Consider the following 19,048-nt stretch of genomic DNA (forward strand, 5'->3'; position numbering starts at 1 on the left):
AACTGACATGCTAAATACGATATTCATTTCTCAAAATGGTAGATTGACACACATATTACAGCTAATAATTTTAGGTAGAAGTGCACTTCATGCTCATAGAAAACTAAACTGAGATCCATTCTAGTTGGAACGTAACGCCAGAAAAAAAAAAACCTGTGACTATCAAGTAAGAGAGTTCACTGTTATTGATCAAATCAATAAACAGCACTCTGCACCAGCCCTGCCGCAGTGAATGACGTGCTCTAGACTTTATCGATTTTTTGCCTACACACTTTCCTCCCTTGTCCAAAGGCGCAGCAGCCACCTTCCACCTCCGGCTGCCATGATTATTTCGAGCTGACTGCATCCCCTGGCTTTCGCTAATGATGAACGCAAAAAAAAAAAACGAGTGACTTGATTTGCTTCCATTCTGAGACTGCAGGAAAAAGTGTTGCATCGCTAAACCGACACAGAGGATGATTTATATTCCGTACCTGTTTTATTCGGGACAAAGCTGGCGTCTCCGACTTTGGGAGAATTGAACCGGATGGCAGCAGCCCAACCAGGGCAAGTCCTTTTTTGGCGATGTGCACGATTGATCAGCGCGTCACGCGTAGGAGTGTTTTCCACCTTGCACTCTAGGTATTAATGCACCACCGTCTGCGATGCAACAGCGGAAGCAGCAGTTTCTTCTTTTCGCAGCATCAAAGCAAAATCTCGCCTACGAGGTTCGGTGCATTTTTCTTACAGTGATCACCATTCTCCGGTAGGCTTACTCACTATGCATACAATTGCATGTTGTTCATCACTTGGCATTTCGCGATTTGATGGCTAAAATTTTGCACAATTTATTCTCTCTCACACCTATATCATCATCAGCATAAGCATCCACTAGAGCTGCTTCCTCCCGAAGCACACCAGCAGCAGATCGCCGAAGGGCCACACTCGAATCAACCAAGAGCACCAGCACCAGCAGCAGCATCAACTTATAATCACATTCGCTTGCACTTTTTCAGCTTTTCTTTCGTCGTTAGTTTTCTCCCAGCATCTTCTTTGTGCTGCTGCCTCAGAAAACCGGATTGCCTCTGGCTGTCGAGCCCTTTCACACACAAAAAAATAATGCCCTCGTCAGACTGGGATCTCTTCCGTCTTCTTCGATTATTTCCTTCAATCTTCTCCCCGCGAAGAAAAACAACAAACTTTCAAGCGAAAATCCCTTTTTCACCAACACACCCAATTTTTATCGGAATCTCCCCTGGCACCACCAGCTGCCTTCCCTGCACGAATTGATTTTCTTCCCATTCACGCAAATTCAATCATAGAAAGCCAGCGTTCCGCCCACTGCTCTTCCCGTGCTGCGGGGGGCCAACTGCATCAAATTCCACCCGAAAACGAAACCGCAGCACAAAACACCAACTATTTTCGCACCACCACCCGGATCTGTTACATCACCGATTACACCGAACGGACCACCGCGACCCGGAACGGATGCATTTTCCACCGAAAGTAAGCGAAAAACCAGTCAGCAGCACTCACGGGACAACGCGTCGCGCACGGATTCACTTGCACTTCTGTTCTGTTCTTCTTGCTTCTCGGTCGCGGACGCAGAGGAAGAAAATAAATTTTCACCACTGTTTTTTTTTACGGAGCCTGCCTCTTCCTGCGCGATCCACGACGCCCTTTCCGCATCTGAACGACTACCTTCCCCTGGCCCAGCGATGAGACGTCACAACATAGGTTCCACAAATTGCGTGCAACTTTGATCCACAGTGCGAAGTTTCTAAAGGGCGCACATTAGGGTGCGCTCAAAAAAAAACATAACCCTGTAATGCCCAACCCCACCTTTAGACGGGGTATACTATATATAGGGCACTGCATGTAATTCTCCCCTTCTCTTTCACTCTTACAGAAATTTTGTAAACAACAAGGCCAAGAAACGTCAAAATCCCATTCAAAATCAAAACAGTGCAGTGCCCTATATATAGTTTAAGCATTTTTGTACACTGAGGAGATTTTCCGTTTAACTATTATGTGTGAAACTACATAATTTTTTGCAATTTGGCATCACCTTTAAATAGTATGTTCGCAAGCATAATTTTGATTAGACTTCTCGCAAATAAAATATATGTTTAGAAGTTATTGGAATGGATCATTGAAGCCGACTTTTCCGCTACTCACCGCATCAAAACAAAAGCGCCACCGTATATGGATGGTAACACAGTGACAGCAGTCGAGTTACGTCAAACACACAAGGCTACGGTGGCGCTATCTGTTCATTTCATAGCGGTCGTTTTAGTTATTTTAGTGATCCATTGATAAGAGTGGTGAATAAAAAATATGTGTGAGGTTTATAATATTATTATGCATGGATGTTATTTAATAATTATGTATAAATTTCACATAAAATTCATGATTCAAGCAATACTCAAACAAAAAATGTATTTTTCATAGTACTATTTATTGTTTATTATAACGGCATTAGCACAGACGAATTTTCGTTTGTTGCATCCTCACCGCTGGTAGCAACAATGATTATATTTGAGAAAATTATAAAGTGATAATAGCATGAATGATATCTGAGTACCATGGTGAGTCGTCTCATCTAACCTTAAGTTCGCTAGTAATGCAGTGAAGTTTGAGCGATGCTCATTCTTCGGTTTCTTCCAAATCCACAATAAATATATTTCACAATGCATAACTCTGGCTTAACAGCATGGTAAACAGTTCCGCATATTCGTGTTTGTGAACGACATGATCCAGAAAGCGCATCGTTTTTTTTTTTGCAAGCGCCCAGCTTGTTTCTTAATTTCTCGCTAAATAATTTACAAAGGCATCCCGCATAATCACTAACAGTATTATGAACATTATGAATTCGGTTGGAAATCGAAAAACTTTTTTTGAGATAAATATTTTTGCTAATTGGGTTTTTAAATTAAGAAAAATGTATCGATTTTTTGATTTTAAACGAAAGAGCACCTTTTTCTGAGCCACTATGATTTTTTGCAGATTTTTAGAACGTTATTTTGGTACCTAAAATTAATTTCAAAGAGATTTTTCAAAATCACCTTTTGACAGCTGGGTAACTGTTTGACAGCTCCACCCAGTACAAAATGCGACGAGGGGTGATTCGACAAATCGCTCCCATACAAACTTCAAATTGATTTTAAAACAGGTTCCCGGGCACCAAAATTCATGAAAATTTGGATTTCGGCTCAGTTTGGCATGCACACTTAAATTCAGAAATTGATCTCGGTAAACGGTTTGCCGAGAATCCAACAGCTGATATCTCGGTAAAATATTTACTGATTCTCGGTAAAAATTTTACCGAGATTTCGGTAAACCATTACCGAGTCTCGGTGAACTTTGCCGAGATCTCGGTAAAAAGTTGGATTACCGAGATATCGGCAAAGTTTTAACGACATCTCGGTAAAACTTTAACCGAGATTCAGTGAAAATATTTACCAGATTCTCGGCTGTTGGATTCTCGGCAATCCGTTTGCTGAGGTCGGCGATTTAATTTAAGTGTGTGGAGATTCAGAATATGGAATTATCTCAACAACGCTAAAGAAGCCAATTGTGGGTTGTTTACAACATACACACTCAATTTCGATTTCTCTGTTCGGTAATTTATTTTACGGTTTTTGAACCGTAAAATACAAAAGTTACTGAGTTTTCAGCATTTTCGTACAACGTTACTGATGTTCAGTAATATTTTTTGACATTTTACTGAACACGGTTATAGTTTATACCGAGGATTCAGCAAAGTTGAAGTTTTACTGAGTTCAGTCAAATGTCAGTAAAAAAACTGTACTGTTCGTTTTTACTGAGCTTTCGTTAAAGTAAACTGTAAACAATAATCCGCGCGTGCTCCTAACTGTCAAAAAAAAATAGCTTCGATCATCAGAGCTATCGCCATGATTTTACATGTGCAACACCGATTCCTGTGCCCTTGCCGCTCATTTGGTAAGTATTCGGAAATCTTCTGCACCGGAGAACTGGAACGGCCTTGAATAATCCTTCAGGGACTAGTTTGTGCAAGTGTTCCAGCAGATTGGATATATTTTGCGGCATCTCCAGACGGAACAATATTCGTTCACTGACTGGATACTCCCGCGCGTCGAGCTTTGCCCTGAGGTCGTTCCGGTTCTGCCGTAGTTGTTATGAATCATTACGTCGTGGATTTTCAATCCTTCCAAAAGTGGTCGGCAGGGGCACATGAATCGGAAGCACCTATATGACGTGGATGAATTTAAATTGTATCGAAAAGTGGGACAGATCTGGGGGGAACAAAATATTTCCCGGAACTGAAAATCTCAGTAAGACCAATCAAATTAAATTTTAGATTACCGAAAAAGACAGCAACATGTATATCAGCTATTACTGACTAAATCAGTATTTGTTTGACAGATCGAAATGTTATGTGTTACCGACTTTTCGGTACTCACAACCGTTTACCGACTTAACTCTGCTGTTCAAAAACCCAGTAAAATTTTACCGACTTCGGTAATCAAATCTGAGTGTGTACATCGGAAGTGACGAATATGATAGTGCATCATTGAACGCACACAGCGCACTACACCCGGTACTGAAAAAAAGTGTCGCTAGTCGAAAAGTGTCGCTAGTCAAAACGTCGCTATTCGGTTTGGTGCTGGCGCCATAATAAATGCAATGTTTCTAATACTGTAGATGACTATTAGTAATTGACATTGACTATTCTACAGATTATCCGAGAATCCATGTACAGATTTGCCAGTTTGACAAATGGTAAGCCGCCAAATTACAGTATGTGGAATAGGCGATTAAGACAGGTTACCATAACAAATCGCTCGTTTTCTCGAACAAATTTTTCGCAATACAGTGAAGGATACACACCGACGAACCGACGTGACAGCTAGAACAAATAAATTCAAATTTGTTGTCCGCGACGCCATGATGAAAAATAGCCGAACACTATCGCCACCTCTATAACGGCTCGCTATGATTTGTTAGCTCGACACCGAACCCCTGTGTGTTCATATAGGAAACAGTTCGCGTCTACGGTGATTTGACAGAAGCGATCGCTCGCTTCGGTGGTTGACCGTTAAATTTGGGGGGGACACCATAGACTAATTTCAAGACCTCGATGTACCAAAGAAAACGACACTTTTGAATCATAACTATCACGTCGGTTCGTCGGTGGGATACAGTCAATATACTATCCAGTTTTTGAGACAATCCACTGCATAGCAAATGGTTAGAGACCAGTTTAACAATAAACGTGGAAGGAAAACGAACAATGTATGTGTTATTATTTGTTTATGGTCTTCCATGGTATTTTAAGCATAGGGCATATGGTTCAGCTATATTGAAACCGTTTAAAAATAAAAAGTGATTATGCGTTAATTAAAGATTTGTTTATTGAATAAATATTTCTCCACGAATTCATCATACTGTCATACCGAGCAGCGTAACCTGCATAGACGGAGGAGCATCTCGGGATATTCCGATCGGATCTGATGGGTTGTGATCACAGACAAACAGACATATTACTTAGAAGAAATTTGTTTCAAAAATATCGTTTGGTATCCCACTAGCACCCTCTATAATGCTCAATCCGAAGCATTCTTTTGCAGGTGTTGTTTCCCTCGGTTCGATGTAACAATTTAGCAGGTGACGACTCCCTCGTGGCGTTATCCATTCATAAAACATGAATGAAGGTTCATGATTGAGTCATTTTATGTAAACATTGATCGGCGTCGCGTTCATTTCTCTCCGAAATTGAGAGGTGATGTAGGCACATCAGCGCCATCATGACACATGCGAGCACAGTCCGAACCACATTTTATTTTTAAAATGACCGTTAAATCGTGCGATGATTGGGATTTGAGTAGTGTGTCTGTTTGTCTGTGTTGTGATGTCGATGTCGATGCTTAGGGGTAAGTTTTGTGCATCGGAATATTTCAACGAAAGTCTTATCTATATCTGATTGCAGATCGATTCTTGGATTGACCGACGGGTATTTGGATGATCGGTGCGGGACAGGGTGTGGGAGGAGAAGATGAGAGGATCTCTACTGGCCTCCCAAGGGCAACTCACAATCCAACCGCTCATTGCACCGTAGTTCTGGCAGTGCCAAGATCGCAACCGTTGTCATGCCCTTGGTCATGCCAAACAGTGGTTTTGGACATGCTGCATGCAGTGGTGCCAGTACACCACAAATTATAAATCGGGTCCATGGTAAAATTGAAAGCATTATTCTGTTGAATTGAAACGAAACTCAGTCTGCACAAATTTAGTGGCGTTGCGTATTTAAATTGACCATCAGAATAGTAATTTCAGGATTCAGAACCCAGGTCGCATTGCCAGTCGACACTAACACCCAATCTAACACCTAACACTAACTATCTATGCGATCTATGCTAACACAATTAGTCTATGCTAACACACTCGCAGAAGATGAGAAGTAGGCCTACCTTGCCGCTTGCGGATCCCCTGATTTCAACCGCAAGCCGTCTTTCAGTGTAGAAAAACTAGAAAGATTTTCATGAAGACCACTTTATAAAAGTAGTCTTCGATTTTCATGAAGTCACAAAAAAAAGTTCTGCAGTTGACATTTTCCGTGTAGATAGATCCGCCCTTGAATCCGCCCCTGGCGTCGTGAATATCAAAAAAGGGAAATCACTTTTTGTGTTTTATTCCCTTTCCTATGCTCAAGCACGCGTCGCAGCATAACTTTTTGACAACCGGTGGGTTGGTCAGTCGACGCCGTCGACGCAACACCAGCAGCGTGCAAGTGGGTGAGAGGGGTGTACACATCGCGCATCAAGTTTGCTGTGCGGGAGGAGAGCGGCGTGAAGTGCATCGTTCTTGTCGTCGTCGTCGTCGTCGCCGTGCGACTGATGCGGTGGAGAAGAAAAAGGAAAAAAAAATCTAAGATGTCCATCGTCGCTGGTTGCAGCAAATTTTGATCGCGGATTTGTTTTGTGACTTTTTTCGGGATTTGCGGGGCGTTGGAGCGGTCGCAACATGGACACGGACACAATTCCCGATATGTGAGTATGGAATTGGATGTGGTACGGGCCGTGGGAGGATGAAAATGTGATTGCATTTTTTGTTGGTCTTGCAGCCCCAATGACAACCCGGAGACGTACTGCCGGTTGTGTTTTTCCGGCTTCTACGTGGAACCGCTGTTTCCGCCGGACGGTCAACCGAAACAGGCGGTGATCGAGTTGATTGGAAGGTTGGTGGACATTCACGTCACGATGGAGATGGATTATCGGTGCGCCGTTTGTCGGATGTGCCAGATGACGCTGGAAGGATTTCATAAGTATCGAGAGCGGTGCCGGACACTGGACGAGGTGCTGCAGCGGAAGCGGATGGAGCTGCTGCACTATCAGGTGAAGGTGGAACACCAGGAAGAGCTGGCGCAGAATGCTGTCGGGTTCGAGGAGGACATGATTTACTGCTTGAGTGACACCGATGATGAGGGGGAGGGGCCTGGAGCAGGTGGCCTAGGTGACGAACTGTTGGAACAAGGACTGGTGGAAGACGACGGTGAGGAGATCGATGAAGAAGTCGAAGAAGAGCTGATCCGGGGCGACATGTTGATAAAGCCGGAACCGTATGGGATGGATGACCACCATGGAGCAGCGGGTAAAGACGCCGTAGAAGAGGAGGAAGAGTACGATGACGATGACGAAGATGGCGTGGAACGTCCGGGTCTGGCGAAGAGCTTCAAGGGGGAGCAGGTTGTGGATCTGCTGGATGAATCGGAGGAGGATGAAAAATCGATGGAGGCTTCGACCAGGGCCAGCAGCGAAGCCAAGGGCGAGGACAAGGAAAAAGAGGAACCGCTCAAACCGTTGCCCTTCGAGGTCAGCTCGGATGGGGCCTATCGTTGTCAAGTGTGCCAGGAAACGTTCCGATTGATGAAGGAAATCAAGGTAGGTTCTTTTGGTATTCATGTTCTGCTACTGCGGCCATTTCGGCTTCCACCAATCTTAACTTGATCATATTTTTTTGCTTAACAGAACCACATCCGCAAGAAACATCCGGAGCAAGCGATGGTCTATTCGTGTCGCTTCTGTGGCAAGAAGTTCTCGGAAACAAATTCCTTGCGGGCACACACCCGTTTCCACACGATGGATTTCCCGTTTTCGTGCGTGGAGTGCGGTGCCAAGTTCACGATGAAAGCTCGGCTGGACAATCACGTGTCACGCTACCACGATAAAAACTCTCCGAGCTACACGGACAAGCGCTTCAAGTGCACCCTTTGTCCGAGGATATTCCTGCAGGAGTCCGGTCGCAATTTGCACATGTTGCACTTCCACAATAGGAAACCGGCGGAATTTCCACCGACAGAGGCCATTCCGTTTTTGCAGGTTCTTTCCTGCGATGGCTGTAATGAGCATTTCGATACCCGGGAAGCCATTGATGCGCACTTTGCCGAGCACCACGCGGACCAGGATGCGGAGTCCATGCCGAAGATTTCCAAGCGGCACAAATGTCCGGAATGCCCAAAGGTGTTCCGTCACCGAACTGCGCTGCGGTCTCATTGTGTCATAAACCACGGAACCATGCCGCACAAGTGCGAAATCTGCGGAAGCAGCTTCGAACGAAAGCTAAAGCTGGAGAATCATATAAAAAAATGGCACGGTGAGGACTCCAAGGACAAGGTTCTGGAGCGCTACAAATGTGACCAGTGCGAGCGATTCTTCGTGAGGAATCAGGATCGCTTCCGGCATGAACAGGTCGTGCACAACATTGAGTCACCGGCGAAGTTGCCGACGGTATGGGAAGGTCGTAAGAGTAACTTCCCGTGTTCCAAGTGTGAACGGAAGTTCCCTTCGATGAAGACCATGCGAATACACTTTGCCCTCAAACATCCGGATGTTCCGGTTCGATTCAAATGTACGGTTTGCTCCAAGCTGTTCAAGCACAAGACCTCGCTCCGAGAGCACATGATGAACCACACCGGAGAGCATCCGTTCGGATGTGATCAATGTGATGAGAGATTTATCCGGAAGAAGGACGTTGACCGCCATATGGAAGAAATGCATGGATCTGATGACGAGGACGGCGAGAAGAAGGTTCGCTTCCCTTGTCCCTACTGTCCGCGGAAGTTGATGACCAAAACGGCCCGTGCGATCCACGTGACGCACAATCACGCGGACAAGGAACCCATCGCGAAGCAGGTCCTTTCCTCACTCCCGAAATCTATGGCATGCCAGTACTGCAAGAAAGTTTTCACCAACCGAAACACTCTCAAGCTGCATATCTTGAATCATTTGGGCAAGCTGCCTCATCAGTGCGACCAGTGCGACGCCGGATTCTACAAACCGGCCGATCTCCTACGTCACAAGCAACGCTATCACACCGGTGGCTCATCCCTATCCCTTGCCAATCGCTTCAAATGCGCCTATTGTCCTCGGATCTTCATTCGGAAATCTGCCCGCCGCTACCATCATACCGTATTCCACGGTATCGAAAGACAAGTAGCCGGCACCACTACCGCTGGCGGCAAAAAGAGGCAAAGGATCAAAGTGGAACCGGATACCACCGACTATCCGTGCTCCCTGTGTTCCCTCGTCTTCGTCACCGGTCAAATGCTGCAGACCCATCACATGCAGCACCATCCGGATCAGCAGTTCTTCTACAAATGTCCTCACTGTCCGAAGCGCACCGTGCATCGGAACGCCTACGTGTCCCACATCCGCCTGCATAGCGGTGGCTATCGCTATCCCTGTGACCAGTGTAACGTCAAGTTCGACCGCCAGGTCCTTTTGATTCAGCACAAGAAACGCTACCACTCGGACGACTCCAAGGATGTCCAGCGGTTCCACTGTACGATCTGCAATCGGGAGTTCCTTCGCAATCAGGACCGCGTCCGCCATCAGATCGTCGTGCACAACTACCAGGTCCAAAGTAGCGGATCGCAACCGGGTCCAAGTCCTGGACCGTCCTCCTCTTCCGGCGGTGGCAAGAAAATGCTGCTGAAAATCAAACAGGAACGCATGCTGCCGGATGAAACTGAACCTCCGCCGGAAGGCGCAGAAGGGGAGACTCCTTCGCCGAAGAAAAAAGTTTTTGCCATCTCTAGCGACGTGGAGGAGATCGAGGATGATGACGATGAGCAGCAAGAGGAAGTACATGGTGGAGAGGAAGCACATGGCGGGGAGGAAGCACTTGACGGTGAGGATGCGCATGACGAGGAGGAGCTACAGCATGAAGAACAGGAACATCAGTATCATTCCGAACAGGATAGCTTGCAGGAGGGTCCTTCGGTGCCAACGATCTCCAATGTGGTATCGATCAAGCAGGAAGCGATGGCCGCACGGAAGGAGTATAACGAATACTAGAACGGTACTGGTAGATACCTAGATGTCGACTTGTGGTGACGTGTGCTTGCGCGTGTTTTAGACAGGTAAGAGATGCATTTATTTCCGATCGACGATATAAATATAAATACATACATTATAATGCTACTGATAGTAATAAAGAGTTCCGCGAATTTGTGAAATTCGAAATTGGTGTTGTTGGCAAGGGGAAGTTTTGCTTCCGATAGGATAATCACAGCCAAACAACGTGGAAATGAAGCGGCCAAACCAACTCTACGGCAACGAGGAGCTTGTTCGCATCGTAGATCAGTATAGAAAAATTTGGCCAGATGCCAATCTGTGTTCTCCAAATTACGGCCAACGAACTGAAGCAATTATTGAAGCTGGAAATTCAAGACCGATTCGTGAGGATCTTTGGGAGTACGTGACCAAAACCTGCCCAGGAGAAACGCAAGTGAACCAAGCCGCAGTGGCAGCATGGCCAGAGCTTCAATTGGTCTTCTGGTCGACGACAACCAACGGAAGCTGATTCAAGACACCACCTAGCCGGGGGGCCGTAGAGTAGTTGTCTACACGTCTGACTGATAATCAGATCACAGACAAACAGACGTCTTACTCTACTTACTTCCCATCGTTTCCTTTTTTAACGGATAATTCAAATATTTTATAGTTCGCAAATCTCTCGCTCACGGCGCTCGCATCGTTTTCGCTCTTGTTTGACGTTGGCCCACTACCGCCATCTACTCAGTGAGTTTGCGAAATACAAAGTGGTTAGCATTGGGCGATTATGTTTTCGTGACTATTGATTTTAATCGCATTTTGTTCCAAGTGATACGTCTGTTTGTCTGTGATCAGATGGTCATGGGTTTGATTCCCACCCCTTCCACCCTTTAGAATTAAGGGAAGCCGTCTACGGACGTAAAAAGAATAGGAAGTCCACGGACAATAAACTGTCAAATTGAAAAACTAATGTCGATAAAACAGAACTGAAAAATTGGTAAACTCCATTGGAGTCGATAAAACAGACCTGAGAAAAGCATTGTAAATTCCACTGGGAGTATAAACAGAGATAGGTTGGACATATAGCCTCAGATTCTGGTCCATTAGAAAGTGGTGCAAAAAAGAACAGCACCACCGATCAGAAAGAAGAAGAAGAAGAAGAAGAAGAAGAAGACACCACCTACCCTGTCGAAGAAAGCCTGGGAGAGCATCAGAAGAAACTTCGAGCGCACCACTCCCACGTCGAAGGTTTCCATCCTAAAAAAAAATGTGCGATATGCGTTACTCTGATGGCGAGGACATCGAGAAGCACATCACGGCGATACAAGATCTCTTCGAGCGGCTTTCGGTGACGGGCCAGGCGATGGACGCAAATCTGCAGGTGGCGATGGTCCTCAGAAACACGCCGGACTTTTTCAACCGCCTAACGACGGCTCTGGAAAGCCGGTCGGATGCCGAACTGACGTTCGATCTCGTAAAAACGAAGTTGATCGACAAAGTGCAGCTAGCGCGAATAGAAACACGTCTTATCTTGAAGGATTAACAACTGGGAATGAAAATTTTATTGATTCAGCATAATAAGGTTACTCTATACACCTCGCTACGCCTATGTTGCTATGACGGCACGTTATTGACCACGTTGCTTCTCACACTCCTCCTCAATATTGGCCAATCGTATTCCAATTGCTTCTCTATGGTGCTATAGTTTGGCTGCTCCCAAAGGCTTGGTTAATAGATCTGCTTCCATCTTGTCCGTCGGGCAATATTGGATGGTAACAACTCCATTCTTCACATAGCAGTACTTCATGTCTATATGTTTGGATTTCCGTGTAGTTCTATCTGCAACAGTGAGAGCTATGCGGCTCTGGTTATCTTCGTTAACGCGCACAGGTAGCTTCAACGGTTCGTTCAGGTCATCCATCAGCTTGCGCATTCATTGAAGTTCTTGAAGACATTCAGCTAGTGCGATGTATTCTGCCTCGGTACTTGATAGCGATACACCAGTTTGCTTGCTGCATCTCCAGTTGACCAGACCACCACAAAACTTGAAAATGTAACCGCTATTCGATTTCCGGTCGCCGGTTTCGCCAGCCCAGTCTGCATCCACGTAGCATTCCATCTCGTTTGATGCTCGTCCACCCAGATACGAACAGTGGTTCACTGTGCCTTTAAGATACCGCCCGCAGGTTTCTTTTGGCTTCGTTCCAGTCAGCAATCGTAGGGTTTGATATTCGCCTTCCAAGAATCGATGTTGCAATCGCCACATCCGACCTAGTGTTGACGGCGATATACAGCAAACACCCAATCAAGTTCTGGAACTGCTCTGGATTCTGCAGTGCTTCCTCCTCCTTTTGTTGTAGAAAGTCGATCATCATCGGGATTCTTGATGCCTTGGCATCCGTCATCCGAAAGCGCGAGAGCATTTTTTCAATGTTGATTGATTCAATGCATACCTTCCAGCTTCCATCCTGATCTGTTTTTCAAGGAAGAAATGAAGATCTCCTAACTCCGTAATCTTGAATTCCCCTTTCAGTGCTGCCATCAAGGCACGGTACTCGGACTCCGTTTGGACAACCATAACAATATCATCGACGTAGATCAGGAGATACATTTTGGACTTCTTTGTTTGCTTGACGTAGGCAAGGATCAGCTGTTGAGCTTCGAAACCCATCTTCCTAAAAATGCTTCCATCAATCTTGTGGTTCCAAACTCTCGCTGCTTGTTTCAGTCCATAGAGGCTTTTTCGTAGTCTGCACACGTCATTGGGATTGTTGTTCTTAAAACCTGGAGGTTGCTTCATGTAGATCTCCTCATGTAGCTCTCCGTATAGGTACGCTGTTTTGGTGTCCATACAGCGCACCAGCATCCGGTCCCTGCTTGCGAGTATTAAAACTGTTCGAAAAGTGGCTTGCTTCACAACCGGAGCAAATACTAGGTCATAATCCGTCCCGAATTTTCGAGAAAATCCTTGGGCCACTAGTCTGTCTTTGTATTTTGCCACTTGACTGATCTCATCCTGCTTCTGCTTGTTGACTCATTTGCATCCTATTGCCTTACGTCCTGGAGGTAGTTCAGTACAGTTCAGTGATCTCCCAGGTCCCGTTTTCACGGTGAGACGCCATCTCTTCGTGCATCGCATTTCTCCATTTTGCGCTTTCTGTGCCGGAGACAGCTTCCTCGAATGTTTTCGGCTCTGCTTGATGCACGGCGAACCTCTCCGGACGCACTCCTATATTCGATCAAGCTGATCGACGGACTGTCGCAATTTCGTTAGTTTCATCTACTACTTGATGCTCATTGTTGCATTATCTGCACACGCCTATGCGTACACACCCCTTGGCACACCCTTGAGGGGTTCATTCATCCAATCTTTCATTATCTTTTTCTACCTACATGAATGGCTGAGTCAGAACTCGGTAGCGTGTGCTAGAGTACAGTTCGCTGGTTAATAAAGTTGTTGAGTTTATAATAAATTCTAGTGTGTTTTACTAGAGAAAGAACATGGTGTCAGAAGTGGACAAGCGGTTCTAAAGTTTTCTTATTCGCGTCATCGAAATCGCGGAGAAAATCGTTTCGGAAACCGGAAATTTATACGAAGGAAAATTGTTTCGAGTCGCGCATCGTCGGCGGCCATTTTGGATTTTTCTCGTGTGAGTCGCGAAGTGGCAGCGGCCATATTGGTGTATTTTTTCGGTTCGGAGTTAAAGTGAAAATCCTCATCAAGATGGATCCAAACCAGTTTAAAGCGCTGATGGAGCAGCAGATGTACATGTTCTCCAAGATGATGGAAGGAATGCAACTGCGGTCGCAGAGTCAAGAGACACAGGGGCAGAGGCCGAGTGCTTCGAACGTGCAAGTTCCGCAGCCGTCACCGTTGGCAGTAGACGGCGATATGGAGGAGAATATGGATTTCTTTGAGAAGAGCTGGAGGGATTACGCCAAGGCCATTGGTATGGATCGGTGGCCACAGGAAGAAAATGGACAAAAAGTGAGTTTTTTGCTTTCCGTCATTGGGGAGTCGGCGCGGAAGAAGTACTTTAACTTCGAGTTGACAACGGCGCAGAGTGTGGATCCAGATACGGCTTTGGCTGCCATACGGCAAAAAGTGGTAGCGAAGAGAAATATCATTGTGGACAGGCTCGACTTCTTTTCGGCAACCCAACAGGCTCGAGAGTCCATCGACGAATTTGTTTCTCGCTTGAAGACCTTAGCAAAGATGGCTAAACTCGGAGTGTTGCAGACGGAGCTAATCGCGTATAAGGTGGTCACGTCGAATAAATGGCCAAATCTTCGGTCGAAAATGTTAACCGTTACGGACATAACCTTGGACAAGGCGGTTGATATGTGCAGGGCCGAGGAAATTACTGCGAAGCGATCTCACGAACTGTCGATACCGAACCCGGAAGTGGAAGTGAATAAGATCGAAAAAGGTAAATCTCGTTACAACTACAAATCGAAGATGCAAAAATGCAAGTTCTGTGGAGATTACCTTGACTTTGTGCGAGGTTCGTGTCCCGCGTTCGGTAAAAAGTGTCATAAGTGCAAACGAAGAAATCATTTTGAAAAAGTGTGTAAATTGAACAAAGACAAAAGAAGGAAGTCACACAGAGTGAAGGAAATAAAGGACGAGAGTAGTGATCCCGAGGAGTCGACATCGTCTTCTAATGACGCTTCTTCGGAGGCTAGTGAGGACGAGTACGAGATCGGCAAAATTATCGACAATTCGGCAAAAGGGGGTAGCGTATTGGCGGAGTTGGAACTTAAGTTCGCAAAAAAGTGGAAGTCGGTAATTTGCGAGTTGGACACTGGAGCAAACACAAGCTTGATTGGCTACGACTGGTTGGTCAAACTGACCGGGGAGAAGAATCCGCAGCTGCTACCGTCCACATACCGTTTGCAAAGCTTCGGAGGTAACCCGATCAAAGTGCTGGGAGAAGTGAAGATTCCGTGTCGTCGAATGAAGCGGCGATTCCGATTAGTTCTACAGGTAGTGGACGTTAACCATTGTCCTCTCCTCTCGGCAAAGGCATCGCGGGTCTTGGGTTTCATTAAGTTTTGCAAGTCAGTGAAATTCGGGAAATCAAACGGAAACGACCCTGAAAATGTGTTGCGGGTGCATAGGATGGCAGCCGAGAAAATCATCGAGGATCACAACGGAATTTTCGTCGGCTATGGGAAATTCGACGGAAAAGTATCGCTGGAAGTGGACCGTTCTGTACCACCATCGATCCAGCCTCCACGACGTGTTCCAATCGCCATGCGGTGCAAGCTGAAAAAAGAGTTGGAACTATTAGAGAAGGAAGGTATCATCGTCCGAGAAGTGCTACACACCGAGTGGGTCAGCAATCTGGTAATAGTTCCAGAGACCGTTAGCATCAGAATTTGTCTTGACCCTATTCCACTCAACAAGGCGCTGAAGAGGCCTAACCTACAATTTGTCACTCTTGACGAGATATTACCAGAATTGGGCAAGGCAAAGGTTTTTTCCACCGTCGACGTAAAGAAGGGATTTTGGCACGTGGAGCTCGACGAAGCCAGCAGCAAGCTTACCACATTTTGGACGCCCTTCGGTCGCTACCGCTGGACAAGACTACCGTTTGGAATATCATCGGCGCCTGAGATATTTCAGATGAAACTGCAGGAGATCATTCAGGACCTCGAGGGGGTGGAATGCTTGGCGGACGACCTACTGGTGTTTGGAGTAGGCGAAACAATGGAGGAAGCACTCATCCACCACAACAAATGTCTGAACGATCTACTAAATCGGCTGGAATCCCAAAATGTGAAGTTGAACAGGACGAAACTCAAGCTTTGCCAAACCTCCGTGAAGTTTTTCGGACACGTTCTGTCAAGCGAAGGTCTCCAACCAGATAAGTCAAAGATTACTACGATACAGAACTTTCCCACACCACTCAACCGGAAGGAAGTACACCGTTTCATTGGAATGGTTAACTATTTGAGTCGATTTCTTCCGAACCTGAGCTGCAATTTGACGAACCTGAGGAAATTGATTTCGGAGATAGTTCCATGGTGGTGGACGAACATCGAAGAAGCGGAGTTCAATCGAGTGAAATCCTTGGTTGGAAATGTGGAAACTCTACAATACTACAACCCCCGGAAACCATTAATCATGGAATGTGATGCCAGCTGCTTCGGGTTAGGTGTCGCCGTGTACCAGGATGGAGGAGTAATTGGATACGCCTCAAGAACGTTATCAGCAACGGAACGAAACTATGCGCAGATTGAAAAGGAATTGTTGGCCATTCTGTTCGGATGCATTCGTTTCGACCAGCTTGTGGTGGGGAACCCCAAAACAATAGTAAAGACGGACCACAAGCCTCTCATCAATATCTTTCAAAAGCCTCTACTATCGGCCCCAAAGAGACTTCAACATATGCTCCTGAATCTGCAACGTTATAATCTGGTGATAGAATTCGTAACCGGAAAAGATAATGTTGTAGCGGATACTCTTTCGCGGGCCCCGTTCGATGACAAGACAGTAACAGACGAATACAGCAAGCTACGAGTCTACAAAGTTTTTGAGCGTGTCGAAGATCTGAAGCTGGCCAAATTTCTCAGCATAAAGAGCAGCTGCTTGAACGAGATCATGGATGAAACGAAAAAGGATCCCACGATGCAGACTATCATCACCCTTATTTAACAAGGCTGGCCGGATTCGGTGGATTGCGTGCCTGACGGAGTACGGGTCTACTTCGGTTTTCGAGCTGAACTGTCCTTCCAAGATGGCATGGTGTTCAGAAAAGACCAAATTCTGGTTCCTCATGCTTTGCGACGAAGATTCATCGATAAGTGCCATGTCAGTCACAATGGAACCGAAGCAACGTTGAAGTTGGCCAGAGCAAACTTGTTTTGGCCGGGAATGAGTAGTCAGATCAAAGATGTAGTTCAAAGTTGTGAAACATGCGCAAAATTCGCCTCGTCGCAGCCGAATCCACCGATGATAAGTCACCAGATACCCGTGCACCCATTTCAGTTTGTCTCGATGGACGTTTTCTTCAGCGAGTTTCAAGGTCGTAGTCAGAAATTTCTGGTCACGGTCGATCATTATTCGGATTTTTTCGAGGTTGATGTTTTGAAGGATCTGACGCCGGAGTCGGTAATAGCAGCATGCAGAAGGAATTTTGCACGCCATGGAGTGCCCCAAACGATGCTGACTGATAATGGAACTAATTTCATTAACCAAAAGATGAAAAAGTTCACCTTGGACTGGGACATCGACCACGTCACATCAGCACCTCATCACCAACAGGCTAATGGTAAAGCTGAGGCAGCTGTGAAGATTGCAAAGCGCTTACTCAAAAAAGCGGAAGAAACAGGAACGGACTTCTGGTACGCGCTTTTGCATTGGAGGAACATTCCTAATAAAATTGGTTCTAGCCCCGTTGCTCGATTGTTTTCTCGTGCCACTCGGAGCGGAGTTCCAACAGCGGGTGTCAATCTAATGCCAAAGGTGGTGGAGCAAGTTCCAGCAGCAATCGAGAATAACAGAAGAAACGCGAAATTTAACTACGACCGCAAAACAAGAAACTTACCGGAATTGCAGACTGGATCTCCGGTATACGTTCAGCTCAATCCAGAGACCTCCAAACAGTGGACTCCCGGAACCATCACAAACCGTCTAAGCGAAAGGTCGTACATGGTGGACGTAGCTGGTGGTAATTATCGACGAAGTGCGGTCCATTTGAAGCCCCGGAAGGAATGTGCAGACGGAATCGAATCCGTTCCGGTAACCGATGTACTGCCACGGGAGGAGGAAAACAACATTTGCAATAACACCGATGACAGTTCGTTTATGACAACATTGGGTTCTCAACGAGTTCTCAATCAACAGGAACAGCAGGCGTCGTTCCCACCACCAGTGGTGCCAGTTTCACCTTCACCGATTGAAGCGCCATCAATACGTCAATCTCCGAAAACTGTGGGAGCAACATCAAGCGGAGGTCGTCCCAAGAGAATTACCCGGATTCCAGAAAAGCTGAAGGACTATGTTGTTGAATTTGATTAGCTTTATTGAAACAGAGAGGATGTTGCATTATCTGCACACGCCTATGCGTACACACCCCTTGGCACACCCTTGAGGGGTTCATTCATCCAATCATTCACTATCTTTTTCTACCTAAATGAATGGCTGAGTCAGAACTCGGTAGCGTGTGCTAGAGTACAGTTCGCTGGTTAATAAAGTTGTTGAGTTTATAATAAATTCTAGTGTGTTTTACTAGAGAAAGAACACTCATCTTCTGGCACATCTTGATGCACAGCCTCTCCAGTTTCACCGTCATCTTCGGCCTCGTAAAATTGCAAGGAATCATCAAGTTCACTACGATGAACAACGTCCTTCTGTTCAGCAGCAATCTGATCCGCCAATTGTACAGGAACTTCGTTGATGTTTTCATCCGTGAGAGGTCCTTCCGCGGATCCATCCGGAATCTGTTTAACTTGGTCATCAATCTCCAGAAATCTGACATCTCGGCTAATGTTAATTTCTCTGGTCTTGGTGTTCAGAAATCTGTATGCCTTGCTTTCCGTCGCGTAAGCTTGACCGCCTTCGATTCAAACTTCTTCCGTTTCTGTTGGGGCTTCCAAACAAACGCACCACATCCGAACACTTTCAAATGGCTTAAATCCGGTTTCCTGTCGAACCATGCTTCGAACGATGTAACGTCAGTCGCCTTCGTTGGTAGCCGGTTCTGCAAATATGCCGCCGTATTAACAGCCTCCGCCCAAAACTTCCT

The 19,048-nt window shown here is 45.9% G+C and overlaps 4 protein-coding genes across 5 annotated transcripts in view; 3 read left to right on the plus strand and 1 right to left on the minus strand.

Moving 5' to 3' along the window:
- The window catches only part of LOC109423600 (ankyrin repeat domain-containing protein 50), a 57,630-nt gene extending 55,980 nt beyond the window's left edge, over positions 1-1,650 (minus strand). For both annotated transcript variants that reach the window (XM_029867451.2, XM_019698579.3), the window contains exon 1: positions 474-1,650. The gene's annotated coding sequence lies outside the window, so the exon portion shown is untranslated. The remainder of the gene's footprint in view (positions 1-473) is intronic.
- A 5,066-nt stretch (positions 1,651-6,716) lies between these two features.
- On the plus strand, positions 6,717-10,484 carry LOC109400246 (zinc finger protein 271). The gene is made up of 3 exons (XM_019672723.3): positions 6,717-7,010; positions 7,085-7,901; positions 7,989-10,484. The coding sequence occupies exons 1-3, from the start codon at positions 6,985-6,987 to the stop codon at positions 10,314-10,316; spliced, it is 3,171 nt and encodes a 1,056-aa protein (XP_019528268.3). The 5' UTR covers positions 6,717-6,984; the 3' UTR covers positions 10,317-10,484.
- A 3,535-nt stretch (positions 10,485-14,019) lies between these two features.
- LOC134292153 (uncharacterized protein K02A2.6-like) lies at positions 14,020-16,956 on the plus strand. The gene has a single exon (XM_062860964.1). The coding sequence runs from the start codon at positions 14,020-14,022 to the stop codon at positions 16,954-16,956; it is 2,937 nt and encodes a 978-aa protein (XP_062716948.1).
- A 546-nt stretch (positions 16,957-17,502) lies between these two features.
- LOC134292154 (uncharacterized) lies at positions 17,503-18,321 on the plus strand. Its single transcript, XM_062860969.1, has one exon. It carries the CDS (start codon positions 17,503-17,505, stop codon positions 18,319-18,321), a length of 819 nt encoding a protein of 272 aa, XP_062716953.1.
- Positions 18,322-19,048: the final 727 nt, after the last annotated feature.

This window comes from Aedes albopictus, chromosome 1 (genome assembly GCF_035046485.1).
Source record: "Aedes albopictus strain Foshan chromosome 1, AalbF5, whole genome shotgun sequence".
Classification (NCBI taxonomy): domain Eukaryota; kingdom Metazoa; phylum Arthropoda; class Insecta; order Diptera; family Culicidae; genus Aedes; species Aedes albopictus.